Source organism: Rhinopithecus bieti, unplaced genomic scaffold (genome assembly GCF_001698545.2).
Source record: "Rhinopithecus bieti isolate Rb0 unplaced genomic scaffold, ASM169854v2 scaffold_7673, whole genome shotgun sequence".
Taxonomy (NCBI): domain Eukaryota; kingdom Metazoa; phylum Chordata; class Mammalia; order Primates; family Cercopithecidae; genus Rhinopithecus; species Rhinopithecus bieti.
This window is the reverse complement of record NW_016806375.1, coordinates 5117270-5141589: the sequence shown is the minus strand read 5'-3', so window position 1 is coordinate 5141589 and position 24320 is coordinate 5117270. Positions and strand designations below refer to the sequence as shown.

The 24320-nt window shown below is 43.6% G+C and overlaps 1 protein-coding gene across 1 annotated transcript; it reads left to right on the top strand.

Moving 5' to 3' along the window:
- Positions 1-4237: 4237 nt before the first annotated feature.
- On the top strand, positions 4238-23937 carry SMIM3 (small integral membrane protein 3). The gene is made up of 2 exons (XM_017875759.1): positions 4238-5247; positions 22618-23937. Exon 2 carries the CDS (start codon positions 22629-22631, stop codon positions 22809-22811), a length of 183 nt encoding a protein of 60 aa, XP_017731248.1. The 5' UTR covers positions 4238-5247; positions 22618-22628; the 3' UTR covers positions 22812-23937.
- Positions 23938-24320: the final 383 nt, after the last annotated feature.

Sequence of the window (24320 nt, the reverse complement as noted above, 5' to 3'; positions counted from 1 at the left end):
GGTGGCGGGTGACTGTTAGTCCAGCTATCGGGGAGGCTGAGGCGCCGATCGGAATGGCCGGAACCGGGGAGCGGAGGGTTTGCAGTGAGCTGAGATACGGCCATGCACTCAGCCTGGCGCGGCCAGAGCGAGACTCCTCTCAAAAAAAAAAAAAAAAAAAAAAAAAAAAAAAAAATTCTTTTCTTTGGGTAAGCTGAAGCTGAGATTTGCTTCTCCTCAGCTGACACTCTCTGATTCTAGGTCGGCTCCCTCTGCCCCAGGCATACTTCAGAGGTTTGCTCAGATTCCGCACTGCCTGTATGAGTCCTCCCATCTCTAGACTAAACATCCTATTGTCTTACAATTCTGTTCTGTTTTTGGCTGCAGTGATCTGTGATTGTGCCACTGCACTCGAGCCTGGGTGACACAGCAAGACCTTGCCTCTTAAAAAAACAAATCAGTGAACTTTGAGCAAAGCAGATTAACCTCCATAATGTCGGTGGACCTCATCCAATCAATTGAAAGCCTTAAGAAAAAGATAGACCTTCCCTAGGAAGAGGGAATTCTGCCAGCAAACTGCTTTCAGACTCAAGAGGCAACATCAAGTCTTCCCTAGGTTTCCAACCTGCTGGGGTACCCTGCAGATTTTGGACTTGCTAGCCTTTACAATCATGTAAGCCACTTCCTTAAGAATCAGTCTCTCTTTCTTGTTCTCTCGCTGTCTCTCTCTCTCTACACACACACACACACACACACACACACACACACACACACAATTGGTTCTGTTTCCCTGGAGAACTCTGTGAGTTAATACAATAGTTTTTCAAGCATACAACTTTGCCTTCGGCACAATTTCAGAACTGGAAAGAGAAGTCTAGGTTGACCTCTTGTCATCCTATCATTCATTTATTCATTCATTCAACTAGTAGAGCACTTATTCTGCACCTAGGTGCAGGTGATTGAAAGGAAAGTATTGTAACCAGAAATTTGAACTTAGGGATGACTTTGATAAAACCAGAACCCACTCAAAATTATTAGTGCAGAGTGACAAAGAGTTTAGGTTCAGTAGTCAAGCTGTCCTGGGTTCATAGTCTGGCTCTAACAATTGCCAGTTGGTGGCCTTGGCAAGTCACTCAGTCTCCCTGAGCCTCAGTTTCCGCATCTGTAAAAGGGAGAATTTGGATTAGATTGTTTTTAATTTTCCCTTTAGTTTTGGACATGCAGTGTTCCACTTTAGTGAAAATTCAGGAAGGAAAGAATTGTATGTAGTGTGAAGGCTCTACTCTAGGGCCTAGGGAAAAGTCCGATATATGATCACGCCATTCATATATACTATCTATTCAAATAGGTAATATTTACTAGGCACATGCTCTTTCACATTCATGATTTCACTTCACCACTCCCGGCTAATTTTTTGTATTTTTAAATAGAGTCAGGGTTTCACTATGTTGGCCCTGCTGGTCTTGAACTCCTGGCCTCAAATGATCTGCTGGCCTCAGCCTCCCAAAGTGCTGGGATTACAGGCGTGAGCCACAGTGCTGACCCCTTTTGCATTTCTTTAAGTGGTAAAATAAAATATATACATTAATATATTCCAAAGGTTTATCAACTCTCAAACATATAAAACTAAGAGGCAAAGGTGTGCAAACAGTGTACAATACCATGCTTGGTGACCAATGTCTTTGTATTCTATCTTTCGTAGAAATTATCCAAGCAGCTAAGATTATTCACCAGTTTACTTGATTTAGTATCAATCTAAATTCTCAGTTAATTAAAGACCTTGGAAATTACGTTTAAGTTGATATATTACAGACTAACATAATCATTAATGATATAAACTATTTAGGAAATTCAGATTAGCTACAATCTCCACCATAAAACACTCTCCATCCTCTCTCATCATCTTCCTTTATGTTCTTCATGGTTTCACAAACTGGTATCATCTTGCTTATTTATTTGCCTACTTATTTTTTGTGAATATTTTCCCAGTAGATGTAAGCACAATAAATAAAGATAATTTGTCTTCTTTAGTGCCTAGAACATGTAGGAGATATTCAATAAATAGCTTTGAATGAAGGACTACAGTAAGTCCTCACTCAGCCTCCTCAATAGGTTCTCGGACACTTTGATTTTAAGTGAAACTATATATAAGGAAATCAATTTTACCATAGACAAATGGACAGAAAGAAGAGTTAAGTTCCTACAGCATATTTCTGATAACAAAAATATCACCAAACTTCTAAACAAAGACTAAAACACTTTCAATATTGAGCACTGAAATAATTGTGAGTCATACATATGTTTAGTAAAGATTAATAAAAACAAGGAAGAGAATTATTTACCCGCTTATTCCAGTTTAGAGTTCGGGTGGCCAGAGCCTATCCGGCAGTTCAGGGCTCAAGGCAGTAACCAGTCCTTGACAGGACGCCATCCCATTGCAGAGCACACTCACACACACCCACAGTCATTCACGCTGGGATTACACACCAGTTTGCCTAACATGCACATCTTCCGGATGTGGGAGGAAACCGACCAGGGTACCTGGGGAAGATCCACGAAGACATGAGGAGGACATGCAAACTCCACACAGTTAGCAGGGAAACAATTTTTTTTTCCTCATCAACGTTGTAACAGAAGGATGTTATTCAGGGGTCTGCTGTACATGAATAAAATCTTTACTCATCATAATTGTACCAGATGTGAGGAATAGGTCTCATTTTATTATTTGATGGAGCTTGGGTGGGCTACTGGGTGTCAGACTCAAAATTTTGGTTTTCTGATTTCTAATACGATTTATCATATTATTCCCCACAACAAAATAAATATATCTGTACAAGTCAAAAATGAAAAGAAAAAGTCTTGTGTAGATATAATTCCTAGAGAGGGTATTTGCTATGGATTGCATCCTAATGAGGGCCTCAAAAGGCAGCGTTTTTTTTTTTTTTGTTTGTTTGTTTTCTGGAGACAGAATCTCACTCTGTTGCCCAGGCTAGAGTACAGTGGGGCAATTCGGCTCACTGCCGCCTCTGCTTCCAGGGTTCAAGTGATTCTCCTGCCTCAGCCTCTCCAGTAGCTGGGATTACAGGGGCCCACCACCACACCTGGCTAATTATTGTATTTTTAGTAGATACAGGGTTTCACCATGTTGGCCAGGCTGGTCTCGAACTGCTGACCTCAGGTGATCCACCCGCCTCGGCCTCCCAAAGTACTGAGATTACAGGCATGAGCCACCACCCCTGGCCAAGGCCATGTTTTGATGGCAGCCAATGTCATTAGACTACAACTTCTAATGTACAAGTTCTCCCCCAGTATCAGGGGCTCTGTAACAGAGTATTACTTATTTCTTTCAGGTCCTGATGGTATTCTCTTTGGAGTGGTTGTAACAGAGGACCAAGGAAGTTGTGAGTTGTTTTCTGGCTTTTGCTGTAACAAAAGCTTGTTGTTGAAATTGGCTATTTGCCCCCCTCGTACATCCAGCACAGCATCCATTATTCTTCCCTTCAGTGCTCTCTTAGCAAAATCAGTCCAGCCAAGGCAGCAGACTTACCACGGCAGGCTCCTGTGGGGATTCGATTCAAACTTTATTTCTGGCTTGCTTTTAGGGTCCCAGGGCAAGTCGATATTAAAGAGACACTAATAAACTGCTAAATGGGAAGGGAGACTAGGCCTCAGCTGGCTCCAGTCTTGAGCTTCTGCCTTGTCCCAGAGGGTAGCCAATGTTCACAGCAGGGCACATGGAGTTACCAGTTGTCCACCCAAGGGAACTCTCATCCCCTTCACTAACCAGGGGAAATGTTGTATTAAGATTGTCCTCCTGTTGCAGTGAGCTGAGATCGTGCCACTGCACTCCAGCCTGGGTGACAGACCGAGACTCCTCTGCGGGCAGAAAGAAAGAAAGAAAAAAAAGATTGTCCTCCTTCAACTCTTTTTTTTACTATTAAATGAGAGTTTTGTATTAAACTATTCAGAATTAGGTTGTCCTTGTTTTTAGGTTCCCACACTATCTCTTTTGAATAAAACAGGTTGTTGGGACAGCCCTTAGGGTTTTTGTCAAATCATTTCTCATGTGAATCCCCTTCATCCTCACTGTCCTTCACTTCAGAAACTGGTATCTGATAATGATGATTTAGAGGTCATTTCTGCTGACCTCATCCCTGAATCAGAGGGAACAGCAAGGTGTAAGTTCTAAGTTTGGGGCCCACACCATATCAAATTTAGGCCTGGGGAAGGCAGTATGGCTCTTTCCAAACCCTCCAAAACACTACTGGGCTCCAAGACTGCTCAAGGTCTCACTGATAGTCAAGGCTTGTGCTCCCTTTTTCAGAAGAGCAAGATTAAAGAAAACTACTGTGAATTAAAAAGTGTGGGCACCAAGATGGGACGGGAGTCCCCTCTCACCCTATGGATGACATGGAGGGGGCAGAAGATTGTAGAATTGGCCTTGTCCCGCATGGAAGCTGGGCCACCCACGGTGGCCTGGGAAGTCTCTCAGATGCTGGATTCTAATGGGCTCTTGATCACCTTGGATTGGGCTATTTCACTGTTATCACAAAATAAACAGGACGCTCAAAGTCATGTTATGGCAGAGAACCAACCAGCTTCACACTGGTCCTCTAAACCAATCCTCACAACAGGGCTGGGAGACAGGTGTTACCTTTCCACTTTACAGAGAATGAAACAGAGAGGCAAAGCCTTCGAAGGACCCTACACTTCGGACATTGCAAAGCAGGATCTGAGTCCCGGCTCCTCCGTCCAACTAGACTTTCTTTCCCATGTCTAGACTATAGCTGGAAAGGTCCTGGAGGGCACATTTTAGGCCAACCCTCTCCGTTTACAATCCAGAGAGCGGAGACCCCCGAGAAGCCAAGTGACTTGTCCGAGGCTACGCGGCGAGTGTGTGGCAAGGTGAGAGGGGAGACCGAGATGCCCTGGTCTCTCCTTTCTCTCGCAGGTTCCTTTTTCCCCGTGCACAGCCCGCAGGGGACGCTGGAGGAGGAGCTGAGCCGGAGTTGCCGCGGCCCCGGGCCGGGGCGTTCCGGGGGCGGTCCCCAGCGGCCGCGCATTCCAAAGCCAGTGGCGCGTCCCGGACGCTCTTGCGCGCTCCCGCCTCCCGGGGCAGCCGGGGCACGTTCCGGGCGCTGCCTGGGGCTGAGGTTCCTGGCCTGGGGGTCGCTTCCAGCCGCCAGATCCCATGCAGTTCTGGGGACCCTGAGAAGCACCGAGCCATCCCTGCCCCAGGAACTTTCCGCAGACTCGCCGCCATCTGGAGTGAGTGGAGCCACCGGGGGGTTGTTTGTGGGGACTCTGGCAGAGCGGAGCTCTTCGGACTTGCGACCTACCTCTAGTGCTGCCCCTTTCCCAGGGCTCCCAACGTTCTTCTTAAGTCTGTTCTCTCCTCCCCCATTCTCCCTTTTCATCACTTTTGTATTTCTTGCCCTTACCCCCTCCTCCTTTTCTCCCGCTGTCAGCCCCTAAGTTCGAGCCTACTCGTGCACAGAATTTTGGGCCTGGGGGAGGCGGAGTTTGGGTGGGCGAGCCCCAGCCCCACTCGGAGACTGGCTTCTCGCCGGGTCCCCTGCCCTTGCCTTCTCGGGAAGCGTCCTCCTCGGGCGGACTGCCACCTCCTGGCTCTCCAGGCCCAGCGTCAGGATTTAGCGCCCGGGCCTGCGCACCTGCTTGGGCGCTGTGCTGGGTTTGGGTCTTTGCACTTATCTGTCCCCGTTTTCTCGAGGCCCCGTGTAGAAGGCGCCAGGAGTTTGGAGTCAGGAGTGGCGAGTTCCAGCCCTGGTTCTGTCACTAGCTGCTTCACCATCCTTGTTTTTCCATCAGTGAAATGGGGAAAACATTTTTTGCGTGCAGAAAGCAAACGAGAAAGGACGTGAGCAAAGTATCTTGGAGAGAAGCCTTCCTTCAGGCTTCCTCCTGCTGGTTTTCTGTCCCTTTCCTGAGGACATGGTTGTTCCAGCTGCCGGTTCTCTTGCTCCCTACTCTCCCCCATGCCAGTTTCTTGAGGGTAGGGACTGCCTGTCTATCGTCATCTCTGAGGCATCCTCAGCTCTGCTAAGGGCCTGGCTAACAGTAGGTGCTCCATACATATGTACTGAGTGAAAGGATGAAAGGGGTAACCACCTCCCCCTCCCACAAATTGAAACAAACCTCAGGGGCTGTTATTCTGATTGAGGGCTAGGCTGGGCTCTTACTCACGCAGCTGCACTTGTTTCTTCTGGACCAGCTGGAATCCTGCTGCACCTGGGGGCTGAGGAGTCTCCGGTTCGTCTGTAGTGAATACTAAGGTCCTCAAAGCTCCAGGGTGTGGTGGTGAAGGCTGCACAATCACACAAGTATCAGAGATTCCTTGAACATCTGCTATGATGCGTGCTGCTACTGCAGTGGGCACGTAGTTTGAAGAATTGGGGATGCCTGAATGAGGTGGAGGTGGGAGTGGGAAGAACAGTTCTCTGCGGGTTAGGAGACCCTCTGAGTTACCCTAATGGAGGCATTTCCCCTCTCTGGCCCTTGCCTTCCCCATCTGTAAAATGAAGACGCGGGAGTGGAACAGATGTTTGTTTGTCTGTGGTTGAGCATGACATGCTCTTTGGTTTATGCAGGCCGCACAGCAGCCATCTAGACACACGCAAGGCAGCACAGCTAAGCTTTAGGACATCATGTGCTTCTGCAGTGACAACCGAAAAAAACAAAAAGTGTTTTCCTGCTCCAACCGAGACCTCCTGTTCCCAGCTGTCCTGGGACTGTGAATCATGCTGTGGGGGTTACAAGTCATGCTTCATGAAGTCTCCCACAACTGACCTCTCCAAACCTCAGAACTGTGGCTCCATGACACAAAAGATCTGGGGAGTCCCAGAGAACAGCCAGAGAACCACTGAGCTGCAGTGAGGTGTTAGAGATGCCAAACAAATGAGAGACTCTGGGGACCTGTGGTCAGGTCAGATCCCAGGCCCTTGGGGGTGACAGACCAAGGGAATAAGGGCCGGTCACAGCCTCAGATGCTTTCCCAGCCATATGCCAATCCTTTAAACATTGTGCCTCCGTTTCTTCTCTATGGATTGAAACATGCAAACAGAGGAAATACCTCCAAGGAAAGAGGATATCTTGGTTGGGTGTGACAGTGGTATAAAAAATGGGCACGTGTACTCACAGTTTATTGGAGTATAGGAGTAAATGTTAGCATTGCCACACCCTGCCTTGTCCTCCCCAACCCTGACTGGCCCAGTAAGCAGAATGATGTTATAATGATCATACTTGCCATTTACTGAGTGCTTACTATAAGCTAGGCATGACTCTAAGCATTTTACTTGTATTAAATTAGGGAGGGACTGTCATCACCTCCATTTTGTAGATGAGGAAACTGAGGTCCAGAGAGAGTGACTCACCCATGATCACACAGAAAGTAAGTGGCAGAGCTGTAATTTGGATGCAGGCACCCTGGCTCCAGGGCCTATCCTCTGAACTTCATTGGAATTGGGGGGAACCAGGTTCAGATCTTGCCTCTGTCACTTACTTTCAGGGTGACCTGGGAGAAGTTAGGTGAGAATTTGATAGTCACTGTTCTAGTGGATCCCTGGAGACCTAGTACCCTTCCAACTTACTAGGGAAGCAGAAGGTGAACCTCAAGAGATAATGGAGACATCTAGCAGTAAAGGCTTAGAGTTAGGTAGTTAGGAAGGGGAACTGCTCAGAAGTATAATTGCCTAGCACATTAAACAACAGCAAGCCAGATTCCACGTCTAAACCGTATACTTTAAATTGCTTAGTTGTGTATACAAAGAGCTTCCTTATTTTATTGATTTGCACTCTGATTGGCTGATTGGATATGTTTCTTGCTAGTGACCCACTATATAGGATCATATTCAAGATTCTGGGGACCAGGACATAGATGTCTTTGGTGGTGGTGGTGGACATTATTCTGCCTTCTACACACATGAGGCCCACTTTCGGAGAGCGACCTGTTGAGGCTCACACATTGAGGCAAGGCACTACCACCACCCGGTGCTCTTGCAGCTCTGTCCCGGAGCACCCTGCCAGCCCCTCTCATGGACAGTCTCCTTTGTTAGCCTGACACACAGCAGGCACTTAGTCACTGGCAAATAGCAATGATGGATGGTAGTGCCTTAAACAGGATGCTGGGGATTTGGCCTGGGCTTTCTCCTCTGCTAGCTCTCTGTTGGTTTCTAAGACTGCGATTGGCTGGGTCAGATGGTACGTGCGGTCTTACACAGCTCTGGCTGTGTTCCGATCTCTTTGAAATATCCTGGTGTTTTTCCATTTTTCCAGCCACAGAGGAGCAGATGGAAACTCAGGCAGGTCTGTAGCCTGTTAGGAAGTTTGGAGAGACAGGGGCCAGTTGGGATGAAATGAGAACACAGTGCTCCTTAGGGACTTTGGGACAGTGGAGAAAAGCCTGTTATTTGATTCATTTCACTGTTTTGGTAGTTGTATGTCCTGTCCATTCCTTCCTCTGGCCCCTTTATTTGGACCAAAGGTCCCTGGTGAAATGACTGTGCTGGGTTGGTAAATGTTTGAGGCTGTTACACAATGGGAGGAGAAATAATACTGCTAAGAGTAAATGTGAAGCTGATATGGCCTTCTCATAATGGACTTGGCATGGGAAACCTGCCCCCCCTTTTATCAGCCTCCCTGTCCTCTTCTGAGAGCAGAAAGATTCACATCTTGGGCAACAACACTGCTCCCCTCACCCCTGTCCCCGCTCCCCACCTCAGTGCCCAGCTCCTGAGCACATGGTGTCAGAACTCGAATTTGAACTTACCAGTTCAAGCAAATCAACAAGTGGGAACCCTAGAGGACTTCATTCTGAAAGGCCAGTTCTCTTCTGCCTGGTATATACAGGGTGGGCTGGGAAAGAAAGAGGCCCCGGTAATCCTTCCTGAATGTACAAAGAGCCCAGAAAATGGTAAAATCAGAGGATGTCATGTTATTTTGGAGATAGGATTCTGACTTTTAGGATCATTGGGACTTTTGCAGGGATAAGGATTCTTTCTGGACCTCTTCAGTCAATTAGGTTCCACGAGTGAGCTCACATCTGAAATAGTCTTCCCAATTCATTTCTTCATTGGTTTTATATTTTTTGGCACTTATGATATGCCAGGCCCTGTGATAGGTGCTGAGGACACAGCAATACACAAGAGATGAGGCTTCTGCGATCCTTGTGCTTGCATTTGAGGGACCAAATGAACAAATAGGGAAAAAGCCAATAAAAACAAACAAGCAACAAACAAGCTAATTTTAGATTGTGAAAAGCGTCTGCAGAAAATAAAACAAGATAAGAGTGGTAGTTTAACAGAGTGGGTCTGGAAAAACTTTACTAAAACGTAACATTTAGATTGAGGTCATGGACATTGAGGCAATGGACAGGGGAGGAAAAGAGCATTCTGAGAAGAAACAGTAAGCACAAAGGTCTTCAACTGGGATCAGCCGCTGGGACACAGTTGTTAGGTTCCCCAGGCTACAAAGTGGCTAGTGTGGCTCCATCTAGGAACTTGAGTTGCCATCTCTGGCTTAAATGTTCCATTCTTTCCTGACAACCTCAGCAGCATCTTCTGAGGGTGGAGCCTTTTTGGAAGGAGTCCTATAAGGTGGACAACGCTGGCAAACCCTCTAGTCCTGTGTCCTGGGAACCATCAGCCTTATTCAAATTCTGCAAAATACTTGAAGAGTCATGCATCTTTGGACGCCCCAGCATCAGTGACTCGGAGCTGGTTATAGCTGTCTGCTCTCTGGCCACCGTGGCTGGTGGAAACAAAAGAGCAGCAGCGTAGTCTGCACAGAGCCCTGGCAGTGCTGGGCTAAGGCCACACCTGCGGGAAGCCGCCTGCCTCTATCTGCCTTGTCTCCCACTTTGAAATAATTAAGCTTGCCTGCCAGCAGGAAGTCACTCCTTTTATTGCCTTCTTCCTCAGTGAACTCTCTGGCAGTAAAACCTGTTGGATAACCATTGGCAAGCTCTCAAAAGTTGACTGTTAGCTGCAGCTCAAATGTGGAGGGTGTAAGTTTCCGGTGGGAGGTTCAAGCTGGGGACAACTTAAAATTTTTTTACTTAAAAAAACTTTTCACTGTGGTTTCCTACATTGGTCCCAGATCAGTCACGAAGCAGTCACGACACCCTAACTAATAGCAGAGCCTCTGAAGTCCTTTTTTTTTGAGACGAAGTCTCACTCTGTCATCAGGCTGGAGTGCAGTGGTGCGATCTTGGCTAACTGCAACCTCCGGGTTCAAGCAGTTCTCCTGCCTCAGCTTCCTGAGTAGCTGGGACTACAGGCATGCCCCACCACACCCAGCTAATTTTTGTACTTTTAGTAGAGACAGGGTTTCACCATGGTGGCCTGGATGGTCTCGATCTCTTGACCTTGTGATTTAGGAACAATGCTGGGTTCACTAGCTCAGCTTAACTTTGTGAAGCCCTTACTGTGTACCAGGTGTTGTCCTAAGTGCTTTATGTGCATTAGCTCATTTAACCTCCAGAGCATCCCTATGAAGTGGTTACAATTATTAGTTATTATTTCCGTTTTACAAATACGGAAACTAAAGCTCAAAGAGGTTAAACCTCTTGCCAAAGCCACCAGAACTCCATATGCTTACAACACATCATGTATCTCATCAACTCTGGGCTTTGTTGATAACATCTATTCTGCTCATCCTGCCTTTCCCCACAAGCTTTTTGTTTTATCAGTATCTGAGAGAGATGTCTTGAAATCTCCCACTGTAATTGTAGACTTGTCTATTTCTCCTTATAATTCTGAGATTGGGTACATAAAAATAGAAAATCACTTTAACTTTCTGGTATCTCTAGTAATACTTTTTGCCTAAAAGTCTACTTGGCCTTATACTAGTATGGGGCTGCCAGTGTAGGTGATTCATGGTTACACAGTGTTTCATTTGTATCCTTTGACTTTCAATCTTTCTAATCCCCATGTGTCTCTTCTAAAAAATATATATGTATGTGTATATTTTATTTTTATTTGTATATACCCTAATGGTCCTTCTTAGTTTGGGTTTAAATCTACCATCTTTCTCTATGCTTTCTATTTGTCCCCTCTATTGTAAGTATTTGTTGTTGTTTTTCGCCTCTCCTGTTTTCCCCTGGAAATTATGCACTCTTTGACTGATATTTTTAGTGGCTGCCATAGAGATTACAATATGCATCCTTGATTTAACAAAGTCTAATATGATTTGGTTCTTCTGCCCTTTCTTAGGCAATACAAGAAAATCAAAATACTTTAATTTTATTTCTTCCACAATTTGTTAGTTATTGCTCTTGAATACTTTAATTCTGTATTTTTTTTTCTGAAAATGTCTTTTTTTTTTTTTTGAGGTGGAGTCTCGCGTTGTCGCCCAGGCTGGAGTGCAGTGGTGCGATCTTGCCTCACTGCAACCTCTGCCTCCCGGGTTCAAGCGATTCTGCTGCCTCAGCCTCCCGAGTAGCTGAGATTACAGGCGTGTGCCACGACATCTGGCTAATTTTTGTATTTTTAGTAGAGACGGGTTTCACCATGTTGGCCAGACTGGTCTTGAACTTTTGACCTCAAATGATCCGCCTGCCTTGGCCTCTCAAAGTGCTGGGATTACAGGCATGAGTCACCGCACCCAGCCTGAAAATGTCTTTTTGCACCATTATTCTTGGCAGTTATTTCTGTTCACCTCTTTGAAGAGATCATTCTGCTATTTTTAAATTCCATTGTTTCTGTTGAGAAGTTGGTTGTCAATCTAATTGTTTCTCATTTAAAGATATTATGTCTTATTTCTCTTTTATCTTTGGGTCTCAGCATATTTACTTTTTCTTTTTTTTAATGGAGTCTCACTCTGTTGCTCAGGCTGGAGTGCAGTGGTGCCATCTTGGCACACTGTAACCCCTACCTCCTGGGTTCAAATGATTCTCCTGCCTCAGCTTCCCAAGTAGCTGGGACTACAGACGTGTGGCACAACGTACTAATTTTTGTATTTTTAGTAGAGACAGGGTTTCAGCGTGTTGGCCAGGCTGGTCTCAAACTCCTGACCTCAAATGATCCGCCCACCTCAGCCTCCCAAAGTGCTGGGATTACAAGCATGAGTCACCGCACCTGGCCAGATTTACTGTATTTCTAATCATGGATTCCAATTTATGTATTCTGCTAGGAGTTCATGGGACTTCTTTAGTATGCAAATTGGTGTCTTTAATCGGTTTTGGAAAATTCTGTTATTATTTATTCCAATATTGTTCTACTTCATTCTCTCTTTTCTCCTTCTGATACTCCAATATATTTATGTTGTACCTTGTCACTGTTTCCTCTGTCTCTCTTACCTATTTTTTTCTGTATTTTCCATCCTTTCATTTCTCCCTACTTCATTCTAAGTATTTTCCCCTGATCTTTCCCCTGATTCCAGTTTACTAATTCTCTCTTTAACTAAAGCTAATCTACTCAATTTTTAAGCGCATCTACTGACTTTTTAATTTCTATTATATTTTTCAGTTCTAGAATTTCTATTTGGTTCTCTTTGTTGTTGTTGTTTTTTGAGACAGGGTCTCACTCTGTCACCCAGACTGGAATGCAGTGGCCCAGTCATGGCTCACTGCAGCCTTAGCCTCCTGGGCTCAAGTGATCCTCCCACCTCAGCCTCCTGAGTAGCTTGGACTACAGGTGCACACCATGCCTGGCTAATTTTTAAAACTTTTTTGTGGAGATGGGATTTTGCCATGTTGCTTAGGCTAATCTTGAATTCCTGAGCTCAAGTGATCCACCTGCCTTTCCCTCCCAAAGAGGTTACAAGTAGTGGCTGGGATCACAGGTGTGAGCCACTACTTGTAACCTCTATTCGATTCTTTTAAAAAAATCTGTTTATTCTTTCTTGTAATTTCAAATTCTCTATCAAAATTCTCAAACTTGGAGTTTTTTCCTCCTTGAACATAGTAAGCAAAGTTATTTGAACTATGTGTCTGTCTGATGACTCCAATACCTGGAGCCCCAGTAGACTTTTTTTTCCTATTGTCTGTTGTTTCTGATTGTTTGTATCATCCTGTCTTTTTGCATTCTTGATTAATTTTGGTTATGTGTTGGACATTATATTTGTAAACAAAACATAATTTGAGACATATCATGATGTTATTGCCTCCAGAGAGGATGTATATTTGCCTCTGCCAAGCACCTGGAGATTCCTTAATTTAATTTCAGGAGCTATGATAATGCAAAGCTGAGTTGTAGTCTCTGGGAGGACTGGTATACTTCCAGTTCATCTTTAGCACTAAGGGTGCTTTTTAAGGTCCAAGCTCAAAGTGCAGAAGTTTTACTCTCCCTCTCTTGGCAGTCTTGGACTCCAGCTTTTGTCCTCTTACTTAGTCTCCTGAGTCTGTCAGAACTGCTTAGTCTCCATTCTCCAGTAGGGGAAAATGACAGGCTCTCCTCCCTGGATTTTGCCTTCTCCCATAAAAGTGGGACCACAAAAACCTGCGTGAAGCTTAGAGTCCTGCTTTTTCTCAAGCAATGAAGACTGGAAATTCTTCATTATTTCGTTGGCTCTTAGTGCCTTCAAGCAGGTTTTTTTGGTCCCACTTTTCTAGCTGTCTTCAGTAAAAGAACTGGTCCAAATTGTCTAGTTTACCATTACTAGAATCAGAAGTCCTGATCTTTGGCCGGGCGCGGTGGCTCAAGCCTGTAATCCCAGCACTTTGGGAGGCTGAGACGGGCGGATCACGAGGTCAGGAGATCGAGACCATCCTGGCTAACACGGTGAAACCCCGTCTCTACTAAAAAATACAAAAAAAAAAACTAGCCGGGCGAGGTGGTGGGCGCCTGTAGTCCCAGCTACTCAGGAGACTGAGGCAGGAAAATGGCGTAAACCCGGGAGGCGGAGCTTGCAGTGAGCTGAGATCCAGCCACTGCACTCCAGCCCGGGCGACAGAGCGAGACTCCGTCTCAAAAAAAAAAAAAAAAAAAAAAAAAGTCCTAATCTTTGTAGATTGCATATCTCTTCTTAATTCTGTAAATATGGAATGGCCTTTAGCTAGAAACAGTGTTTGACCTGGACTTAGAAGAAAGCTGTGGGTCTGGTATATATACTCCATGCTTATACACTGGATCTGTGTGGACTCTTTGAAGGTAGCTGTAGCATAGTGGTAAGTGCCGAATCAGGATTCCTGAGTTTGAATCCTGTTCGCTTAGCTTTATGATCAATGTCTGGCTAACCTCTCTCAGTTTTAGTTTTCATAGCTGTAAAATCCCCACATAGGATTTTTTTGAAGTTTTAATATGTTAATGAATGGGATTTGTTAAGCAAATACAAATAATACAAATTTGGGAAATAAAACAATTTATTTTTGTTTTTACAAGTTTAAGCAAATACAATTTGTTAAACAAATGCTGGCCCATATGATCCTGTGTTTGAGGAAATAATGGAAGTGGTATTTCACTTCTCTATGCTTCTTGAGGCACCGAGTCATAAGGAGTAAGTAATAGTAAGTCCTGAGAGAGTATCTTGCAAATACCAAGTGCTTGACACATGAATAAATGAATGAATATCCTGGACTGAGTTACTTGTCATGATAGTACTGAACCAAAACCAAAAACAATATTGTCCGGTCAGAGAGGAAAAAGTTGCTTGCTAGTGAGTCTGGCGAGTAGATAACACAGGCGTGTCGCCTTGAATCCAGTTACCCTAAAACTATAAACTTGTGGGAAATTTTAATTTATGAAATTTATATAATTTTTATATAACTAGAAAACTTGCCACATGGTGGGATTGGCTGGAACAAGGATTCTTTCTTTTGTAAAAGAACTTTTCGTTACTTAAGAAAAGTGGTCCCAGAAGTAAAACTTGGTGTTTTCTAATTAGGCAGCAGGGCTTCCCCTTTCCTGCCTAAATTGGATCAAGTGGAATATTTGATACAGGGGATGAATTTTCTACCTTTGGAAAAGTAAAATTTGACCAGGTGCGGTCGCTCATCCTTTGGGAGACTGAGGTGGGTGGATCACTTGAGGCCAGGAGTTTGAGACCAGACTGGTCAACATGGCAAAACCTCATCTCTACAAAAAATACAAAAATTAGCCAGGCGTGGTGGTGCACGCCTGTGGTCCCAGCTACTCAAGAGGGTGAGGCACGGGTTTGCTTGAACCCAGGAGGCAGAGGATGCAGTGAGCTGAGATTGCGCCACTGCACTCCAGCCTGGGCAACCGAGCAAGACTCTGTCTCAAAAAAAATAAAAAAAAAAGTAAAAAGGTTTTTTTCCTCTTTTGTAGAAACTACATTCCTCCCTACCCCTCACATTCAGTTTTGTTAGTGGATACAAAATAGTCATTTTGGGATTATTGACTTTTCCATTAAATTGGCTAAGTTCCGTAACTACCATGGACTGAGGACAAACAATGACGTGTCCAGTTCGCAGGGCTGGTGGCGTAGGGCCTGTGACCTGATGGGATGGCGTGTTCGGCACTAGTGGCTTTCCTGCTGGTGAGCTCAGGGTTGTTTCAGTGCAGTTTCCTAAACAAACTTATACTGAACATATGCCAAAGTTTATTATTTGTTCAGGAGGCAAATAGCAGATAAAGTATGCTGGTTCAAAACAACGAGAGTTTAGGCCTGACTGATGTTTTACTTCCTATGGTCATAAAAACATCATATTCTTATCAGTGATAGGCATAAATTTGTGACATAAATGGTTTGGGCCATATCCCACGTGAACCATGAATCAGAAATATCAAGCGATATATCTGTGAGGCAAATGATAAATTAATCTATGACTATTATGTTAGACATACCAATAAACAAGGTTTTACGCATTCATGCCAGAGAGGTCAAATAGAAGTCATCTAGGAGAAGCTTAGAGTCCTGCTTTTCCTCAAGCAAATATTTCTAGTGTGCAATTAAAGATGCTGAACATATGGTTTCCTTAGCTCTTACCTGGTAGACAAGATTTTTTTTCATAGTAGGGAGAGGTGGAAGCGACTGGAACCCATGTTACATGGGGAAGAAGAGCGCAGTGAAGGACATGTTTGAGTATGGAGAAGAGTGAAACGGAGATAGAGCTCCCTGTGCACTCTGACACCTGATTACATCTATGACTAGCCTTAGAATCCTGGAACAGTAGCTCTGGAAGGGCCCTTGGAGACCACTGCAACTTGTGGCTTTCAAACTGTGTTCTGAGGAGCCCAGGGAGTCGAGGGGACACTGAACAGTGCTGCTGCCCTGCCGATATAAGCCCACTGCACTGAGCAGGCATGCCAGAAGACAGCTGGGAAATGTTTTTTCCAATTTTTTTCAGTTAGAAGAAAAAAACGACTTTAATTTCATAACATGTAAAGTTTGTGTGTTTTGGTGTAGTACTGTTTTTAGTTTGAGTTGCATATGTGAAGAGAGTGGGCACCCTCATCTCTAGTGCTTAGGGTCTCTGAGGATATGTATTCAGCCTTGCTGGGTAGGTAGGACTGCATGCTTCCCCCACCAGCACCCCCACTTTCCAGGCTCTACTAGAGTAGCCTTACTTTAGCTGTTGGGTTTTGGGGTTAGAAAGACCATTTCTTTTTTTTTTTTCTGAAACGGAGTCTCGCTCTGTCTCCCAGGCTGGAGTGCAGCAGTGCAATCTCTGCTCACTGCAAGCTGTGCCTCTTGGGTTCATACTATTCTCCTGCCTCAGCCTCCTGAGTAGCTGGGACTACAGGCGCCCGCCACCACACCCGGCTAATTTTTTGTATTTTTAGTAGAGACGGGGTTTCACCATGTTAGCCAGGATGGTCTCCATTTCCTGACCTCGTGATCCACCCGCCTCGGCCTCCCAAAGTGCTGGGATTACAGGCATGAGCCACCGCGCTCGGCCAGAAAGACAATTTCATTTGCAAAAGAGTAATATTGGTACAGTCTAGGATACAGGTTACAGAATAATTTCATTTATTCATCTACTTGTTCTATTTTGTTTTAGTTAGGGGCAGTGACATGATCACATATATGTATTTGAATGATTATTCCCTCAAGGAGTAAGATGGCAGGAGGGAGAAGACCCCCTGGACCTCAGTTTCACCATCTGTGAAATGGCACTGGTTCTGGCTTTAATGTTCCAGGATTCTTGATTGTGGATGAGCCCTGAAGCCTGAGTTCCTGTATCTGACAGGCTTTGCTTATGAAAATCAGCCAGGGTGATTATGTATTCCTGGCATTTGAAGTCACAAAGACTGTTTGATGTTAATGGGTTTACAGGAAAGGGCTGTTGTGGGGTTCCTTTAGTCTAAGGCAGCTAGCTGTTGATGTAGTCAGGAGACCACAAAGAATGATTTATCCCACCCCCGGTCCTCTAACAGTTTCAGTCTCCTGTGACTCATGCTTCTGTGTCTTAGACCTTGGAGAAAGTTACTCCATTTCCTAGGCTGAGACAGGGCCAGCCTGTGCTTCTGTCTCCTCTGCAAGCCTTGGCAGATAACCCTGTGGCCCTGGGGAGCTTTGTCAGAGGCTTCTCCTTCATCTGGGAACTTGCCCAGATCTGCCCAGCCTGGCTGCAGAGCACCTGGAAATCAATTCCCAAATCTTAATGCCAGAAAAGGCCTTAGATAGAGGTCTTAAAGATTTGTTGAGTCCAGAGGTTCCCAAATCTGGCTGCATGTTGGAATCACCTGGACAATGGGAAAAAAGGGGTCCTCCTCATCCCCTTTGAGTCTAATTCAGTATGTATGGATTGAGACCCAGAAATCAGTGTTCTTTTATACTGTCTTAAGGTCACTTACCATGGTATATGGCATTTGGTGACTACTGATCTAGTCTCATCTCTTAATTTTATTTGATTTTAAAATTGTATATATGTGTTTTACTTTTAAGACAGAGAATTATTAAGACAAAACAAAAAAAGCCTCTTTGTCCCCTTAACCCAGTTGGCATAAAAAATTAGAAGTAATAAATGCTCATGTTGAGAAAATTCAAATGGCATAAAATCATGTTTTATGAATGAAGAATGAAAAGCAAAACCTCTTATTCCTAGTCCAGCTCCCGAAAAGGTAACCACTATTAACACTTTTTTGAGAGTACACTCAGAAACTAATTTTCCTATATATATCCTCACCTATTTACCTACTTAATTCTACAAAATCTGAACCAAAGAAATCATCCTATATACACTGTTCTATACTTTATTTTTATTTTTTCCACTTAAAACTTTTGGAGCTCACTACAGATCAGATTCCTCTTAAATCTACCACCAGAGGCTTTGCTTTCTGCTTCTATGGGTCTGATATTTTTAGCTTCCATATATAAGTGAGAACTTGAGGTATTTGTGTTTCTGTGCCTGGCTTATATCCTGTAGCATAATGTCCTCATGTTCATCTATGTTGTTGCAAATGGCACTAATTTCCTTCTTTTCTAAGGCTAAATCGTATTCCATTGAGTATATGCCACATTATCTCTATCCATTCATGGTTGATAGACACTTAGGTTTATTCCATAACTTGGCAATTGTGAGTAATGCTGAAATAAACATGGAAGCGCAGAAATCCCTTTGACATACTGATTTCAAATCCTTTGGTTATATGCCCAGAAGTGAGATTACTGAGGTCATATAGTGACTCGATTTTCAGTTATTTGAGGAACCTCCATTCTGTTTTTCATAGTAGCTGTATTAATTAAGTAAATATTTGTAATGCATTTGGAACAATGATTGATGTGGAGTAAGCACTATATACTTGTTAAATGAATGAATGAATGGGTGAGTGAATAAATACACGAAAATTGCTGCATGGCATCCCATTATATAGATATACCCTTCTTTATTTTACTATTAGTGGATACTTGCTGTGTCTATTGCCTTAACAAATAATGCAGAAAGTAACGTCCTTGTATGTATTTCTTGGGTACTCTCCTTGGGGTATGGTGATCAATACCTTACTTAGGGTGGCAGCAGTGGACATGGAGTCAAAGGCATTAGAAAGGAAAAGTTAGTGATAAGAACAGGAATAGGATTGCAATTAGGAATTTTGCTTGGAACCTAGAATCACAGAATTATTGATCTTACATTTGAAAGGAACTGCAGGAGATAATTCCAGCCTTGCGCCCTCTGGGCAGGGAATGTATTACATCGATGGTTCCCAAGCTGTGCACTGAAGTGTCCTGGGAACCCCAGTGAACTCACTAGAAGGAGGGAAGTGCTGCAGGATTTTAAGATTTTGACAAAATAGTGATATTTGACATCTCTCAGACACTTTGCAAATGAGTAGCTTAAGATAGTTCACAGTTTAACACTAATCTTACTGCATTCCTTTTGTTAATGTTATAATTTGTGAAGTTGATTAAAAAAAATTTTTTTTGAGATGGTGTCTTGCTCTGTCACCCAGGCTGGAGTACAGTGGTGTGATCATGGCTCACTGTAGCCTAGACCTACTGGGCTCAAGCAATCCTTCCACTTCCGCCTCCCAAGTAGCTGGGACCATAGGTACAAGCCACCATGCCAATCTAATTTTTAAAAAATGTAGAGATGGTGTCTTACTATGTTGCTTAGGCTGGTCTTGAACTCCTAGGCTCAAGCAATCCTCCCACCTTGGATTCCCAAAGTGTTGGGGTTATAGGTGTGAGCCAATGCCCCTGGCCTGAAGTTGATTTTTTGGTGGTTGCGTGGTATGGCACGTACTGGGCAAAAATTAATATGGAATAATAAGTGAGGATAGCATTGTCCAATATTATTCCAAAGTTTGAAAAGTTACACAGTGTCCAGCAGGTGCATATATTCCATTAGTAACTAGTTAAGAATGAAATAAAAACTTTTTTTTTCAATTTGTGTGTATTTTTTTTTTTCAAACAGCTACTAAGTTGTTAGGCCATAAATATGTATTGAATTGTTTGATTGTGTCGTCTGTGATTTCTTTCAGCAGCGTTTTGTAGGTTTTCTTGTACAAAACTCTGCTAAAAAGAAATCATAGATGATACAAACAAATGGAAACACATCCCATGCTCATGGATGGGTAGAATAAATATTGTGAAAATAACCCATACTGCCAAAAGCGATCTACAAATTCAAAGCAATCCCCATCAGAATACTACCATCATTCTTCACAGAATTAGAAAAAACAATTCCAAAATTCATATGGAACCAAAAAAGAGCCTGCATAGCCAAAGCAAGACTAAGCAAAAGAACAAATTTGGAGGCATCACACTACCTGATTTCAAACTACACTATAAGGCCATAGTCACCAAAATAGCATGGTACTGGTATAAAAATAGGCACATAGACTAATGGAACAGAATAGAGAAACGGAAAGTAAACCCGAATACTTACAGCAAACTGCTCTTCAACAAAGCAAACAAAAACATACAATAGGGAAATGACACCCTTTTCAACAAATGGTGCTGGGATAATTGGCTAGCCACATGCAGGAGAATGAAACTGGATCCTTATCTCTCACCTCATACAAAAATCAACTCAAGATGGATTAAGGGCTTAAATCTGTGACCTGAAACTATAAAAATTCTAGAAGATAACTTTGGAAAAACCCTTCTAGACATTGGCTTAGGCAAGGATTTCATGACCAAGAACCCAGAAGCAAATACAATAAAAACAAAGATAAATAGCTGGAACCTAATTAAACTGAAGAGCTTTTGCACAGCAAAAGGAACAGTCAGCAGAGTAAACAGACACACAGAGTGGAGAAATCTTCACAATCTATACCTCTAACAAAGGACTAATATCCAGAATCTACAACGAACTCAAACAAATCAGTAAGAAAAAACCAAACAATCCCATCAAAAAGTGGGCTAAGGACATGAACAGACAATTATCAAAAGAAGATGTACAAATGTTCAAAAACATATGAAAAAATGCTCAACATCACTAATGATCAGGGAAATGCAAATCAAAACCACAATGTGATACCACCTTAATCCTGCAAGAATGGCCATAATAATAATAAAAAAATCAGAAAACAGTAGATGTTGGTGTGGATGTAGTGAACAGGGAACACTTTTACACTGCTGGTGGGAGTGTAAACTAGTACAGCCACTATAGAAAACAGTGTGGAGATTCCTTAAAGAACTAAAAGTAGGACTACCTTTTGATCCAGCAGTCCCACTACTGGGTGTCTACACAGAGAAAAAGAAGTCATTATTCGAAAAAGATACTTACACACGCATGTTTATAGCAGCACAATTCACAATTGCAAAATCATGGAACAAACCCAAATGCCCATCGATCAGCAAGTGGATAAAGAACCTGTGATATATACGTAGGATGGAATACTACGCAGCCATAAAAAGGAATGAATTAACAGCATTTGCAGTGACCTGGATGAGCTTGGAGTCTATTATTCTAAGTGATGTAACTCAGGAATGGAAAGCCAAACATCATATGTTCTCACTGATATGTGTGAGCTAAGCTGTGAGGATGCAAAGGCATAAGAATGATAATATGGACTTTGTGACTTGGGGGGAAGAGTGGGAGGAGGGTGAGAGATAAAAGACTACAAATATGGTACAGTGTATACACGGGAGATGGGTGCACCAACATCTCACAAATCACCACCAAAGAACTTATGTAACCAAATACCACCTGTACCCCAATAACTTATGGAAAAATAAAAATTTAAAGGAATAAATAAATAAATAAATTGTTTGACCCTAACTACTTAATAAATTGAACTGCTCGGTATTTATTTTGACCTAGGGTGCAATTAAAAAATGACTAAGACACTAAGGATTCAGTGAATTGAAAACGATTGGGAACAGCTGATTTACATCCTTATCCATCTGAACTCTTTTAGCTGCAAATGAAAGACACCAAATGGACAATGCTTAAGCAAAAACAGGGAATTATTGGCTTGTATATCTGCAGATGGCATCAATCTTGGCTGGATTTAGGTGCTCACATGAGGTCACTGAGGCTCCATCTGTCTTTCCAGCTTTAGGACAGGCTCACCACTTTTGGGAGAGATAGCCTCAGGCCAATTTTCTCCAGACTCACATCCTTTCAATTTAGCAATCCCAGGAGAAAGGATCATCTTTCCCAAGAACTTCTGCATAAAAGCTCTGTGGGGAAGACTTTAGTTGACCTAGCCTGGGTCACTTTCCTAACTCTGATTTGTGGTTATGGAGATTTATAACGGTCAACTCTGGGTCACATACGCATCCCTGTGCTCAGATCAGTGTCCCAACTAAACCACACAGAATAGGTAGGTTCTCCCCAGAAAGGGGAGAATGGGAGAAGGGGTATAGGACCAAAAACAATGCATCTCTCATTTTACAGATGAGAGAACAGACTGATAGTATGGTAGCTTAATAGTTAAGCAGGAAGGCTTTGGAGTCCCACCCATCTGGGTTCACGTTCTTGGTCAAATTAATGATATCTTGTCTTTTAAGACTTTAGAGTCCTCATCTGTAAAATGGGTGTAATGGAAGGTAAAGGCCAAGAAACAGAAAACAACAATTATAGTCCCTGCCTTATAGGATCAGTGGTTCAAGTAAGGACTGAATGTGTTAATAGACATAAAGTGTCTAGCACAGGTCTGGCAATAGGAAGCCCTCAGTAAATGAAGCCATTGTAATTACTAATCAGGAAACTTTAAAGTTTACATATCTGGTAAGTGACCCAGGCTTCAGACTCCTGAGGGTTTCCTTCTAACCAGGGAGGCAGGGAGAGAGTACACAACAGTGATCTTCCTTTCTTGTCTGTTGCAGAGTGAAGCAACATGGATGCAGTTAGCCAAGTCCCCATGGAAGTCGTGCTTCCCAAGCACATCCTGGATATCTGGGTTATTGTCCTCATCATCCTGGCCACCATTGTCATCATGACCTCGTTGTTGCTGTGCCCAGCCACTGCAGTCATCATCTATCGCATGCGGACTCATCCAATCCTCAGTGGGACTGTTTGAGAGCCTCCCAAGAGGGCTGGGTGAGGGGTGATGACAGGCATCCTGTCCCCAGACTCTTCCTGTCTTCAGAAAAGCAGCAGGAGGGACTCTGGGGCATGGACCTGAGTTCTGGTTTTGATTCTGCCATGAGCCAGCTGTGTGAATTTGTTCAAGAGACCTAACTCTCTGAGTTCCAGGTTCCTTATCTTTCAAATGGGGATGGTGATCCCTGCCCTTCCTACCTCATAGGGGTGTGAGAACCACCTGCCTTAGTGGATGTGAAAGCTGTTTGTGAGCAGTAAAACTGCCACAGATATAAAGGTGTTATGCTGAGTGCTGAGAAGCTTTGAAGAACCAGAGAACCTGATTGCTGATGATGGCGTTAAAGGTGGTGAGGGAGATATTGGGGGCAGAGCAGACTTTGCCAGTGCCCCTCAGGTCAAACCAAGCCAAGAGCACCCTGTCCCCATTCCAAGGGGCCAGCAGCACTATGGCTGAAAGTTATTTTCTTTAAGGTGCCATTCCTTCATGTTCCTTCATGTTTTCTCAGTTTGGAAGGTGATGGGTAGAGCTTTCCAGAACCTCCTCTATTCCAGAATCTCTGCCCTTGTGTAATCTGAAGGAAGGCTGTGCCATCTTTGGGCGCTGCCAAGGGAGTTGGGGTGATGGGCTTCTTTCTGCACTGGGGTCTCACACCTGTTAGTGTTGACACTCAAGCAGTGTTGGAACATGCAGAGTGACTGAGTTCCCTGCCCAGCTTTCGGGATCTCTGGCCCCCATCCCCTTGTGTGTGTGTGTCCCTCTGCCCAGCTCCTGCTGTAATTAGCTCCACGTGTGCCCCTTCATTCCCTCGTGCCAGCCCTGCAGCCAGCCTACAGCAATTATATTTTAAGAGGTGTTCCCAGGCTTTTGGGACCTACTAAAACAATGATGGTTATTTTAGATGTGATGATTTATATCTATGTAGAGCTGTTTCTGGACCACTCAAGCTCTTCAATACCAAAATCAGGAGCATCTTGGGATTTATTAAATTATGTAAGAAGATAGCACAGATATCGGGATATTATTGTGTGAAAATGCTGCTTTGACTTTGATGTGATCTCATTGGTGTACACAACTGATTTCCAATAAAGTGCTAGAATGTGCATGTCTGAGGTCTTTCTACACTAAGAGCAATTGTTAAACTCAGAACTCAGGTAAAAGCCTTACACTGAAGGTATGGGCCTTTGAGACAGTTTGAATATAGTAACAGAAAAGGGAAGAGAAGAATCAAATTTACTTCCAGGGCTCTAGCTTCAGCATATGGGTGCAGTTGTGCAGGTTACACACAGATAGTCCAGAGGGGAAGAACAGATTTTGAATATCAGATTCAAACAATGACAAATAAGACCATGAATTTAGTATTGGACGTGTTGCATTTGAGGTGCTTGTGATATTCAGGTGGACACATTCAGGATGCAGTTGGAGATCTGGGTCTATTCTTGGAAAAGATGTTATGTCTGGTATTAGGGTACGGGGGATTAACCCCTA

Coding starts and splice junctions, on each gene's coding strand:
- SMIM3 (XM_017875759.1), top strand. CDS start 22,629: ATGGATGCAGTTAGCCAAGTCCCCATGGAAGTCGTGCTTCCCAAGCAC.